The sequence below is a fragment of the Trachurus japonicus genome, chromosome 4, assembly GCF_045865225.1.
Source record: "Trachurus japonicus isolate A0001 chromosome 4, Traja_1.0".
Classification (NCBI taxonomy): domain Eukaryota; kingdom Metazoa; phylum Chordata; class Actinopteri; order Carangiformes; family Carangidae; genus Trachurus; species Trachurus japonicus.
In genome coordinates this window covers 32010218-32023950 of record NC_140910.1, presented here as the reverse complement: position 1 = coordinate 32023950, position 13733 = coordinate 32010218, and the positions used below count along the sequence as shown (strand labels likewise).

At 42.6% G+C, this 13733-nt stretch overlaps 1 protein-coding gene across 1 annotated transcript in view; it reads right to left on the bottom strand.

Moving 5' to 3' along the window:
- The window catches only part of LOC146989247 (lipoamide acyltransferase component of branched-chain alpha-keto acid dehydrogenase complex, mitochondrial-like), an 8437-nt gene extending 1130 nt beyond the window's left edge, over nucleotides 1–7307 (bottom strand). The window contains exons 1-7 of the mRNA XM_085775366.1: nucleotides 7273–7307; nucleotides 5823–5883; nucleotides 4628–4784; nucleotides 4380–4544; nucleotides 2995–3011; nucleotides 306–497; nucleotides 146–217 (exon numbers count right to left, since the gene is read on the bottom strand). Coding sequence (XP_085631492.1) covers nucleotides 146–217; nucleotides 306–497; nucleotides 2995–3011; nucleotides 4380–4544; nucleotides 4628–4784; nucleotides 5823–5883; nucleotides 7273–7307 — 699 coding nt within the window. The remainder of the gene's footprint in view (nucleotides 1–145; nucleotides 218–305; nucleotides 498–2994; nucleotides 3012–4379; nucleotides 4545–4627; nucleotides 4785–5822; nucleotides 5884–7272) is intronic.
- Between the last annotated feature and the right edge of the window lie 6426 nt (nucleotides 7308–13733).

Sequence of the window (13733 nt, the reverse complement as noted above, 5' to 3'; positions counted from 1 at the left end):
CTATCCCTTTAAACTCTACTTACCTTTCTTTCTTTTTTTATTATATACCCTGCACACACACACAGGAAGGGGGCGGGGCTTGGCTTATCTAAGTACTTTGACCTCTGTGGTGTGTTCATAGGTCGTTGGAAAGTCTGGAACTCACCTGCATTTTCCCCAGCGCTCCGATGGCGACCTCAGGAGGGAGGATGACTGGTTTGGCGTACGTCCCTCCGATCTACAACACACACACAGAGGAAACAGGTTGTGGTTAGAGCGGGTCTAGAGTCCGTCTCCGTCCTCAGAGCGGCGGCGTCTGGACTCACTGATCCGATGTTGGACAGGGTGAACGTTCCCCCCGTCAGCTCCGACGTTCCCAGCTGCCCCACGGCGCCGAGCGTCTGCAGCCGGTTCAGCTCCTGGGCGATGTCGAACACGCTGAGCAGCTGCACGTTCTTCACGTTGGGCACCAGCAGACCCTGACTCGTGTCCATCGCCAGCCCGATGTTGTGAGACGCCTGAGGGCAAAGAGACACACCAAGGTGATTAGATATAAATGATGTGAAGTAACCGGGTCAGACTGATCCAGACCCAGTGATCTGATCGGATTCTGGGAAACCTGATCAATGACAACTGATTAATGATTATCTGACACATAACAAGGCAAGGCAAGGCAAGGCAAGGCATCTTTATTTATATAGCGCATTTCATACCAAGGCAACTCAATGTGCTTTACATAAAGACAAAACATTAAAAAAAGAAGCATAAGACAGAATAAAAACAAACAAAACACTAAAAGCAGAGTTAAAAGCAAGAGCAAATAAAAGTAAAAGAAAAAAAAATAGATAAGTTTAAAGTTCTCAGCTATAAGCACATGAAAAGAGAAATGTTTTTAACCTGGATTTAAAAGTGCTTACAGTTGGGGCTGATCTCAGTTCTGCTGGTAGTTTGTTCCACTTGTGAGCAGCATCACAGCTAAATGCTGCTTCACCATGTCTGGTCTGAACTCTGAGCTCCACTATCTGACCTGAGTCAGTAGATCTCAGAGCTCTACTGGGTTTATACTCTACTAACATGTCTTTCATGTATTCTGGACCTAAACCATTCAGTGATTTGTAAACCAGGAGCAGAACTTTAAAATCTATTCTGTAGCTGACTGGGAGCCAGTGTAAGGTCTTAAGAACCGGGGTGATGTGATCTGATCTCTTTGTTCTGGTTAAAACTCGAGCTGCAGCGTTCTGAATGAGCTGCAGCTGTTTGATGCTTTTTTGGGGGAGACCAGTCAGAAGACCGTTACAGTAGTCAAGTCTACTGGAGATAAAAGCATGAATCAGCTTCTCCTGATCAGTTTGGGACATAAAACCCTTAATTCTGGATATGTTCTTCAGTTGATAAAAGGCTGATTTGGTAACTGATTTGATATGGCTGTTGAAGGTCAGATCTGAGTCTATCAGCACGCCAAGGTTTCGGACTTGGTCTTTAGTTTCTAAAGACAGTGACTCAAGGTGTTTACTGACAGCAACCCTCTTCTCTTTATTTCCAAAAACAATGACCTCAGTTTTTTCTTGATTTAACTGAAGGAAATTTTGGCTCATCCAATTTTTGACTTGCTCTAAACAGTGACATAATGACTCTATTGGACTGCAGTCATCTGGAGACAGTGCAAGATATATCTGTGTGTCATCTGCATAACTATGATAGTTGACATTAGAGTTCTGTAGAATTTGACCCAAAGGCAGCATATACATGTTAAACAGAAGGGGTCCAAGGACTGACCCCTGAGGAACTCCACACGTCATAGCCACTCGATCGGATTGATAACTACCAATGGTCACAAAATAACTCCGTTCCTCTAAGTAGGACCTGAACCATTTTAGGACTGTCCCGCTGAGTCCTGCCCAGGTTTCCAACCTGTCCAGCAGTATACTGTGATCCACAGTGTCAAACGCAGCACTGAGATCCAACAGGACCAGAACTGACACCTTGCCTGAGTCAGTGTTCAACCTTATGTCATTTAACACTCTAATAAGAGCTGTTTCTGTACTGTGGTGAGGTCGGAAGCCTGATTGAAATTTGTCAAAGAGTCCACTGGAGTTTACGAAGTTGCTGAGTTGATTAAAAACCACTTTCTCAACGATCTTGGCTATAAAGGGAAGATTTGAGATGGGTCTGTAATTGGTTAAAATGGTAGTATCCAATGTTCTCTTTTTTAAGAGCGGCTTGATGGCAGCTACTTTCAGGGGTTTAGGAAACGTGCCTGATTGAAGTGAGCAATTTATTATTTGCTGCAGATCTGTTTGGACAGAGCTTATAATAGTTTTAAAAAAGTCAGATGGTATTGTGTCAAGACAACATGTCGATGTTTTAAGATGCTGAACTGTTTCTTCTAAGGTTTTTTGGTCAACTGTATTAAACTCTGACATTACAGTTGATTTATTCCTAGGTGATTTTAGGGATTGCATCATTGTATTATTTTGCTGATTTGTGTTGATATTTAGCCTTATGGATTTGATTTTTTCATTGAAGAAGTAAGCAAATTCATTGCATTTTTCTGTGGAAAAGAGTTCTGAAACTATCTCTTTTGGGGGGGTTGTAAGCTTATTAACCATAGCAAACAGAGCACGAGTGTTGTTGATATTCTTATTAATCATTTCAGTAAAGTGTTGCTGTCTAGCCTTGAATAGCCCATGGTTAAAATTACAAAGACTTTGTTTGTAGAGGTCATGGTGGATTTGAAGTTTAGTTTTTCTCCATTTACGCTCAGCTTTCCTGCATTCTGTTTTCAGAGCCTTTACCATCAAAGTGTTCCTCCATGGTGTTCTCTGTCTGGCCAAGGTCATCTTAGTTTTAATAGGTGCAATGGTATCAATGACATTTGAGATTTTGCAGTTGAAATTATCCAGGAGTTCATCAACTGTCTCTGCACTCACAGTTGGTGACATGACTATAGCCTCCATAAACTTAACACTGGTATTCTCATTTATGAACCTTTTCCTAACAGATACAGAGGGTAACTGCATGTCCGGAGTTATCTGTAAGTCAAAGAACACACAGAAATGATCAGAAAGAGCCAAGTCCTTGATATCAACAGATGTAATGTCAACACCTCTACAGATAACCAGATCCAGAGTGTGGCCTCGGGTGTGTGTGGGCCCTTTCACATGTTGGGAGAGGCCAAAAGTGTCAAGAAGAGAGCATAGTTCTTTGGCATTGTCAGGTCTGATCTGCTGTTAAAGGGATATTCAGCTACAAATTCAGTTGGGACAGACTTTCAAACCAAGAACTTTTTTATCTGGGCCAGATGTTTTCAGTGACACAAACATACGAAATGTAGAGAAAAAGGGTTATTTTCTGCCTCTGCGCTGGTCTCTAGGGCTGTTTTCGACTAAGGATTTTCATAGTCGAATCTGATTCGTCAGATTTTGCCGTAGTCGACTGATCGTCAAACCTTTTTTTTTTTTTTTAGATAGCAGCAAATTTGCAACTTTTTCCCGTTTCAAACAAAAGAGCTAAAACACCCCAAAAATATGGTAGGTGTAAAACAAATACCTTTATTTATTTTCCACACTTTGGATGATTTTTAGTAGGCATTGTGAGCCAGGGTATGCGTTTACTGTATGTTACGTTGCCCTGGACAACGCTCCTTTTGCTCGGACTGTGAGTGGCAAATCAAACATCCCTCAACGTGGTGAAGATAGCTTGCACCGACAATTAAAGGTAACGAACCTACTGCTATGACTATAGGGATTATGGCAATGGGCCAATTTGCCAAAATGTTGAATTGTCCCTTTAAATATCTGGGGGAGTAGGAGTGATTCTTAGACTTGAGAAAGTTGATAAAAAGCTTTAGTTCTTAAGTTTGAGAGTTGGACTAAATTCCACAAATTCTCAACACTAAAATTCTCTAAGACTCGGACGACTTGGAAATTCAGTTTACAGCACATAGTACTATGGTAACTCGGCTCTGACACCGGCATTTAAGATTCAGTTCACTAAAGGTGTGACTAAGACACTTGATAACTACCTTTTAAAGGGATAGTAGCATTTTTTTTAAAGTGGGGTTGTATGATCTACAAATAGCCCCTAAGTACTTTAATTGCAGTAGAAGACTCTCTGCATTTTTCCCAGCCCTTCAAAGTGCAGGAAAAACACAGTTTTTATTTGGACCTAACCAATTCACGTATCCCTCCGCCCAGGGTTAGCGCCCCCCGATCAGCAGTTGGTTAGGTCCAAATAAAAACTGTGTTTTTCCTGCACTTTGAAGGGCTGGAAAAAATTATATTATAACGAACAATGGAACTGTGTATTTTTTTAGGGGCTATTTGTAGATCATACAACCCCACTTTTAAAAAAATGCTACTATCCTTTAAGTGCATCTTTCAGTCAATAATTTGTTTTACTCATAAGTCGACTCCTATGCGTCCGTACCTGGTCAGGGAGGTGGTCCAGCTCCCGGTTCATGGCCAGCTCCAGTCTCTCCAGACTCTCACAGCCGCTCAGCTCCTCGGGAACCACCTGCACTCGGTTGTAGCTCAGCATCAGCTCTCGGAGCCGCGTCAACATCCCTGAGACCAGAACCAGAACCAGGAGGACACATGGTGAGACCGGCTACAGGGTCGGTCTTTGACCTGTCGTTGGTACTACTGACCGATCTGTTTGGGGATTTCAGAGACGCCGTTGCGGGACAGATCGAGCACCAGGAGGTTCTGGAAGCTGGAGATGAAGTGAGGGATCTTCTGCAGTCCGGTCCGGTGGAGCTGCCACTCCTGGACCTGGTTGAGCTGGACCAGACAGCCCGGCAGGACCTGCAGAGACAAACACTCACATCAGACCAAGGGCGTCATTTATGATATAAAAAAACAACAAAATTACTGGATTAATCAAACAATAATCGATTAATTATCAAATATTTTGATAATCTAATAATCAGTTTGAGTAGTTTCTTAAGAACAAAAGTCCAAATTCTCTGATTTCAGCTTCTTCAATGTGAATATTTCTGGTTTCTTTGTTCCTTTATGACAATAAACTGAGTCTCTCTTTGGTTTGTGGACAAAACAAGACATTTGAGGACGTCGCCTGGTGGTTTGAGAAACACTGATTGATATTTTTCAACATTTTTTAAAACATTTTATTGACCAAACAACTAATCGATTAATCGTTTACATAATCAACAGATTAATTGATAATGAAAATAATTGTTAGCTGCAGCCCTACCAAGAAGTAACTGAGTTAGTAACTGAATTACTACATACTGTAATAAAAGTAACATCTGCGTTGCTTTTTTTAATATAAAATGCTGAAATATGTCAAATTACTTGAACTCATCCCAGTAACCTCCCTCCCAACTCTGGAGTTGGTTCGTTCCAGATACATGTTTTTTTTTTCTACTACCGTAGTTGGTTTATGGACTGAAAAAAAAAAAGTCAAACGTACACTTTAACAGGTGTATTATTATTTTCTGATGGGACTTCTTGAGTCAAGTAACGGTGCATTTTATTGTCAGTAACAGTAACGGCGTTATAGCGGGGGAAAGGTAACTTTTTTGATTACCTGTCACTGAAAAAGTAGCGTCGTTAGTTACACCGTTATTTTATGATGTGGTATTCCCTGGTCATGATTGGTCTAGCCCATATTCTAATACGGAAATGACAAAATAAAGAGGCAAATAAGCCTTGTCCTTTTATCAAAGTTAATGATTTTGCACTTTTCCACGCATACGCTGACCTTTTTGCTTTAAAAAATCCCTATACAGACCGATATCTTAACCCCCCCCCCCAAATGTTTAACCCAAAGCTACGCCCCTGCATCAGACCGAAGACTGGACCAGGACAATAATCTGATACCTTCCACTCCTCCTGCTCGATGCGGAGCACCAGCCGTCCGTCCTCGGTCTGCAGCTTCTGTCTGAGTCGAGCCAGAAGGGCCCGGTCCTCCCAGACCCCCAGGCTGAGTCTGGAGCGCCGCTCGGTGCCGCTCCTCCTCCTCTGCTGCTCCTCCTCGTCCTGCTCCTCCCTCCTCCTCTTGATCCGGGTCTCCCACAGAGCTCTGACCGAGCTGATGGAGCCGCACACCGCCACGCCCCCCACCATGGTCACCACGACGACGACGACGTCACAGCGCCGCACGGGGAGACAGGCGAGATGACCTCTGACCTCTGAGCTGCAGCCTCGCTCTCCTCCTGATCATCCTGTCGTATTATCACCAGAGGAACAAACACTAAACATTTAATTTCTTTCATTTAATTTCTATTTTACTAAATAAATTGTGAAGAAAACTGTTAAAAATGATTTATTTAATCAAGGCCTGTGCTGAGGCCGCATTTTGTAATAATGTAATTCATTTTCACATTTTGTAATAAACTTCTTGAATGCAATATGTAATAAACTTTGCTGCATTTTGTAATAAATTGTTACATTTTGCACAAAATTCTTACATTTTCTATATAAAAAAGTGCAACACTTTTATTTTGTAACTAATGCAATATGTAACAACTTGTAACAAAATGCAACAAGGTTTATTACCTATTGCGTTTAAGAATTTTATCACAAAATGTGGCAGATCATTACATCATGAGGTGAATTTTTTTTTTTGCATTATTACATAATGAATATATCTATATCTTAAATTACTCTTTAAAGTTATTAGGGAGAGATTCACATATATTTTGTTGTGCTTCGTTGCTCGATGACAATAAAGGAAAATTGAAATTTACAAGATAACAGAAAATCCTCATTTTGGTGAAATTACAAGTTATTTATTTGATTTGATTTATTTTCCATTTATCTTCACGTTGTCAGTTACACAGAATGAAAAAAAAAGTACATTTACTCTGAGTGTATCTTGTTAGTTGTATTTTCATTAGTGCTGTAGTATTACAGTGCAGTAATATAACAATGTAGTGTTATTGTTGTGTAGTATCACAGTAATGGACTGTTGTGTTACAGTGTTGTGGTACTGTAGTCTAACAGTGTTGTAGAACTACAGTATAATTACAGTAGTATTATCATAGCACCACTGTGTTATTGTAGTACTGTAGTATTACAGTGTTGTATTATCAGAGTACAGCTGTACAGTGTTGTAGTAGTATCACACAGTACCACAGTGTTAGTGTTGTAGTCGGTGAACACTGGTGTCATGTTGTAGTTAGTGTTGTATTACCATAGCTCTGTAGTATTGCAGTACTGTGGTACAACAGTATAACAGTGAAGTAATATTACAGTGTAGTAGTATTGTATTGTAGTATTATTGTAGTAGTACTGTAGTACTACACAGTCTCAGTGTAGCAGCTCTCACCTTGTCTCAGCGCAGCGGCAACAGTCGTCGTCCATGCTGCTGAGAAATTTGACCTCAGATCAGATCAGCTGCTGGTTAATTTTAGTCAGAGTCTCCAGGTCACGTGACCGACAGATACCCCCACCTCTTACCCTCTTACCCCCCCTCTTACCCTCTTACCCTCTTACCCCCCCTCTTACCCTCTTACCCCCCCTCCTACCCTCTTACCCCCCCTCTTACCCTCTTACCCCCCTCCACTCAGAGTCACATGACTGGTCCTGGGTCCTGGGTCCAGGGAGGGAGAGGAGTCGGGGTCTCTCAGCCAATCAGAGCGGAGGACCTCCCACCTTCTCTCTGACCTCTGGAGTTTCTGACCGCGTGTGTCCTCCTGCACGTTGGGACGTTGTCATGGTGACGGCAGCATCTGGTCCACACACAGCAGCCCTACAGAAGAAGGATGGGATGTAGGAGCTCAGTGCATCATGGGAGTTTGGTGAAAGAAGCTAAAATGAGTCGTAGCAACAAGTAATAAATATTTGACACATGAAGTAAATACATTGGCCTTTGGTCAGCCCTAGATATTATGGTATTAAACTACATCTTTTTATTTAACTAGGCTAGTTAAATCACAGTAGCATACTGATGTGTTGAACTTACAGGCTTGTTACTAAGTATGTATTAATTATCATGATAAATAAAACTCAACCTCACACAGCTCCATGTTGTCTCTGTGTGGTGTTCAGGGACAGTCAGGACAGTCTGAGGACAGAGTTTATATTAATGCACCGTGACACAGTGGCAGGTCTCTGTACGTCTTCACCACAGATCACAGATCAGCTGTTCAGCTGGAGGAGGAAAACTCAGCTGTTCTCGGTTCCACCGCGACGTGCGCCTGGCGTTTGTTTTTTCTCTCCATTTATCAAGCTCCGGTAGCGACCCAGGTAAAATACGGGAGGACACCGTGCAGCTTCTTCATTAAATCCAAACAGTCCGACACAGCGACGCAGACGCACTGCTCCTCTTTGACTCTAAAGTCTCAGCAACTGGACTTATACTGAGTCTCCAGACCAGTTGGACCAGTCCCAGCCTGGTCAGATGCGTAGAACTGATGAAGCCTCTTGGATGAAGGTGAAACGTCTTCAGACAAATAACTAAGTCCAGTTGCTTTCGATTTAACCTCCTTTGAAAAAATAAAAATAAAAAATGTTGTAGTGAAAATGATTTTTTTTTTTACACGAGTCAAAACGAGCGTCAAATCGCGTATCTCGCGTTTGGTCGCGCGTCAAAGCTCGCGCGAAAAAAAAAGCGTTCCTCGTGTTTGGTGGGAAGCCCCTTGTGGGTCTTCCCACCAAACACGATGAAAGAGACGAAGACGCGATGGTCCCGTCGCCATAAAAGAATCGCGTGTATTGCGTCGCAAAAAAAAAAGTCGCGTATACCGCGTCTCGCGCCTAATCGCGTCTCGCGCCTAATCGCGTCTTTGCGTCACGGCCTTTTACACCGCGGACGTAACGAATAAACGGTGACGGTGTGAACGGACAACATAGAACAGGACCAGACGTGGCGTTGTTTCCTCTTTTCACCGACAGCTCCACTCTCCCTTACTTACACTAACTACTGTTATTGTTGAGGCCAGAGAATTGTGGGATTTGTAGTTTTTGACCAATCGCAGGTTGAGCTCTTTCTGTTTTTGTGATTTTCCCGGTTCACACATGTATTTTTTTTTAGGGGCAAATGCGAGTGAAATGCTCGCCCATGGTGGGCATAAGAACATTTAAGACCTGTCTAAAATTATTTAAGACTTGAACACAATAATTCAACAAATTTAAGACATTTTAAGGCCTAAAATTTAGATTTTCAAATTTTTGACTTTTTAAGACCCCGCGGATACCCTGTAACTATTACCCCTGGCAAAAAATGTATTTAATGAAATTTAATTTAATTTTAATGAAAAACATCTGATACAGGATATAAATCCTTTACATCAGACTCAAATAAATAACAACATACAAAAATTAAACACAAATATACCAACTACATACATAATCACTAAAATACATATAACAGAATAATCCCCAAAAATCTCAATAAAACTACAAAACAAAAACAAGAAAGAGAAAGAGAATTGTATTGTTCTGTATATAATTATATATATATACACCGTATATATATATAAAGCAATTAAAAAAATGTTTTTTTCATTGAAAGAGATTACTGTTTCATTTATACTTTGTTGGATTGGTTTTTTGTTTCTTCAGTGTTTTTTAAACAGCCAGAAATGATCTCATCTGGTCTGGCTGTTTAAATAGATTTTAAAAATGCAAATATACAGTACATCAGTCAAATACATTGGGAACATTTCCCCATGTGTTTCAAATTTAAACTTCAAATCTCATTAAATTTGCTAATTGTTGGGAAAAAGTTCTTTAATTGTGAAATAATCAAAACTTTATATATTCTACATTATAAATGTTGTTAAATCCCATTTTGTTCCTGAATCCACCAAACTGCTGGGATCAGAATAATCCTGATGTTCTGGATCAACGTTTTCCTGATCCGACTAAAAAGCTCTGAACGACACAAACTGATGAAGGTTTGATCCATTTTCAAGATTTGATCTGATCAATGATCCAAAATCCAGTCAGTTTTTAACCCTTTAACAACTGGGTCCAGGACCAGAAAGTGACTTCTCCCACGTTCTCTGAGGAACCTGAACTCACCACAAACGACTCAGACTTGGTTCACTTCAACTTTATTGAGTTTTTTTTTTTTCTTTTTTTTTCTTTTTTCTCGTTTGACCAGGGTTCAGACACTTCACAGTTTATGAGTCGGACCAGAACCAGAACCAGGACCAGAACCAGGTCCAAGAGTCCTGATCCAGATCCACATCCCCAACACAAAACCACGACAGCATCAACAACAACAAACAACAAACAACAAACATTTCAACACATGAAACAAAACAAAACAAAACAAAACAAAATAGACAAAATAAAGGTCAGTATCAAAAAAAAAAAAAAAAAAACTACGACACCATCGTTACCCAGCAGCCCAGAGGAAGACGTCGGGACCGGGACCAGGACCAGGACCAGGACCAGAACCAGGTCAGGGAGCAGCTGGTGGGGGGAGGGGAGGGGAGAGGGGAGAGAGGGGGGGGGGGGGGGCACTTAGCAGCTACAGAACCAGGACCAGAACCAGGACCAGAACCAGAACCAGAACCAGGACCAGGACCAGGTCTTCCCCTCAGGAGCTGGAGGAGCAGTAACAGTCAGACGGGTCCAGAACCAGAACCAGCAGCAGGTCCACCGGTTCATTTACACACAGTTCAGTCAGTCGGGACCAGATCGGACCAGGACCGGGACCAGGACCGGGACCAGAACCAGAACCATGTGAAGTTCTGGTCCTGATGATCAGCGGAGACTTTGTGGACCTTTCACAGAGCGGTTGGTCCTGGTTCTGGACTCAGAAAACCACTTTAAACTGGACCAGATCCCAGACGGGTTCATCTGATCTGGATCGAACTGATGGAACTGGACTCTGGTGAACCCGGGTCTCAGGTCTCAGGACCCAGTTCTGCCCCCCCCCCTCCCCCCAACCCCCCCAGACTCTGGTTCTGGATCTCTCTCTCACACACACACACACACACACACACACTGGTTCAGTCTCACTTCCTGTGATTTTCAAATTAAAAGTTTCACCGATTAAAATTATTATTATTAGGATTAATTTTCCAAATAGAAAAAAAACAACAAAACTGGTCCGGTCCAGGATAACAGAGTCCAAACTGATCAATGAACTGATGAATTATTGATGACACACACACACACACACACACCTCCCACCTCCTCTCTGACCTCTGGAGTTTCTGACCGCGTGTCCTCCTGCACGTTGGGACGTTGTCATGGTGACGGCAGCATCTGGTCCACACACAGCAGCCCTACAGAAGAAGGATGGGATGTAGGAGCTCAGTGCATCATGGGAGTTTGGTGAAAGAAGCTAAAATGAGTCGTAGCAACAAGTAATAAATATTTGTCACATGAAGTAAAGACATTGGCCTTTGGTCAGCCCTAGATATTATGGTATTAAACTACATCTTTTTATTTAACTAGGCTAGTTAAATCACAGTAGCATATACTGATGTGTTGAACTTACAGGCTTGTTACTAAGTATTAATTATCATGATAAATAAAACTCAACCTCACACAGCTCCATGTTGTCTCTGTGTGGCGTTCAGGGACAGTCAGGACAGTCTGAGGACAGACCCCACATAGCAAAAGGAGTCCGCTTCCGGAACGGACCCGCGAAACGGACCCGTATCGGAGTCCACTTGCACTCCGTGACGGATCCGCTACGAAGGCGGATCGCGGACCCGTCCTGGATCCGCGCTGCATCCGGTCCGCATCCGCGATTTAAATCATACCTCCGCGGCGGGTCCGTTCGGGGCCCGCAAATCCGCCGCGGATCCGCAACGGACTCATAATAACCCTCTGGCCCGGATCCGTTTGGGACCCGCAACGGACTTATAAAATACCTCTGGCCCGGGTCCGTTCGGGACCCGCAAATCCGCCGCGGATCCGCAATGGACGCAAAAAAAACCTCTGGCCCGGGTCCGTTTTGGACCCGTTCATCATTTTCAAAATCTCCATAAAATAGCTTAAACTAAAACTATAACTATGCCTAGCCTAGACTTCTACACCAAGCTTAAATCTGCATTGCCTTGCATTTTTAACCCAGCACTATTGTCAATATACAGAAAAGGTTCAAGTCAAGACATCAACTTACTGTACAAAATGAGGCTACAACTTCAATGAAATGTGAAGCTAAAATATCAGAAAATGAATAACTGGTGAACGACAAGAAGTTCAATACAAATATTGTTTATTCTTTTAAAGTACATGCTACTGGGGTTCTCGCGTGGATGGAGGCGGGACACGTCTCCTCGCTGCACAATCTGCCGCAAGGTGGATGGCGTGTTTGGTCACCTCGTCATCTGTGGCTGACCTGTCACTGTATTTTTTCTTACAGCACCTGTAATCAAACAGACAGATATATAGGGAGTCAAGGTCATACCATGTTTAATTTCGAGCAAAAAGAAAAAAAGACATCAAACGTTAAAAAAAAAAAAAAAAAAAAAACAGCTGATCGCTTATGTGACAGGGTGAGGGTAAATAAACACAGCTGATGTGAGCGCAGACCTGTCAAAATGCCCTGTCCTGCGTCAGGTGTAACTTAATATGAACGCAGCTCAAAGCGCCTCTCACGGTGACCAAGCTCAGATAAATACATTGGATCAGCTGTAGTTTATCGCGTGTCCTCCCGCATAAAGCCGCAATATACCGGAGCTCCTAAAAAAAACAAAAAAAAAACGCTACGTGCGGCGGAGCTGAAAACAGCTGAGTTCTCCTCTACTACAGCTGAACAGCTGACATGTGGTCAAGACGTACAGAGACCTGTCACAGTGTCATCTAAACTTCAACCTCAGACTGTCTGCTTCCTCGATGATCACACAGGGAGAGCATGAATGTGTGATGAGTTGTGTTACAGAGTCCTGTATCAATGTTTAGGCTTATTCGTCAGTGCTTTATGTTGTCATGATAATTAATAGGCCTATATGCTGAGAAATAAGATTGTAAATAAAACAAATCCTACAGGGAAGACCAATTTATGTTTAACGAATCAAATATTGTTTTGGTCATAGTAACTGATAATAAATAGGCTATGTTTAATTCTCTCTCTCACACTTTTAGAGTTTGCGGTGCTGACGAATGTAGTCCGGTTAGTTGGCTGGGGTCACAAAAATAAAGCGTTTTACTTCTCAAAACAATATGCGTTCAAAAGAGTGATACATTTGCATCACAAAACCGTTGTCCACAAAAAGGTCAGACCTCACAATCGCTTGCTGCTATTTTCTCTCCCTCCATATCACTGCGCGCCGCCGCCTCTAGACGGCTGTGCGCATTTCCATCAGCTGTTTCATGGAGTTTATTGCTCGGATAGTTCACGTAAACATATCTGATTATGACACAAGTGATGAAGCCATCCCTTGTTTTAGCACAGAGCCAAGGGGAGACCTTTATGAACCTGATGTGATGCTGAACCTCATCAGATGGAGTTAGAACGGGCAGACACAGAGAGGAGGGACAGGGAAGCAACAAGCTGAAGTTAGACCACAGCTGCAGCTGTGACAGACAGGGTGACCGGGTGATGATCAGTAATGCAGCGCAGTCTGTGATGGAAGATCAGCCCGACAAATGTACACACACTATCAGGACGATTATTTTTTCTTGCCGTTATAAAATAGCGAGTCTACACACCAGCCACGTCCACTCTGTTAGCTGGCTCAGCTGACCGGTGGTCAGATGGTGGTTAGATCTTCAAATGTTGAACAAAGTGCATCCAAACGCCAGGCTAAAGAAAGAGCGAGGATCCTCTGACAGCTGCAGGTGAGCTACACGTCAGCTGGCTGCAGAGGAGTGCTGTTC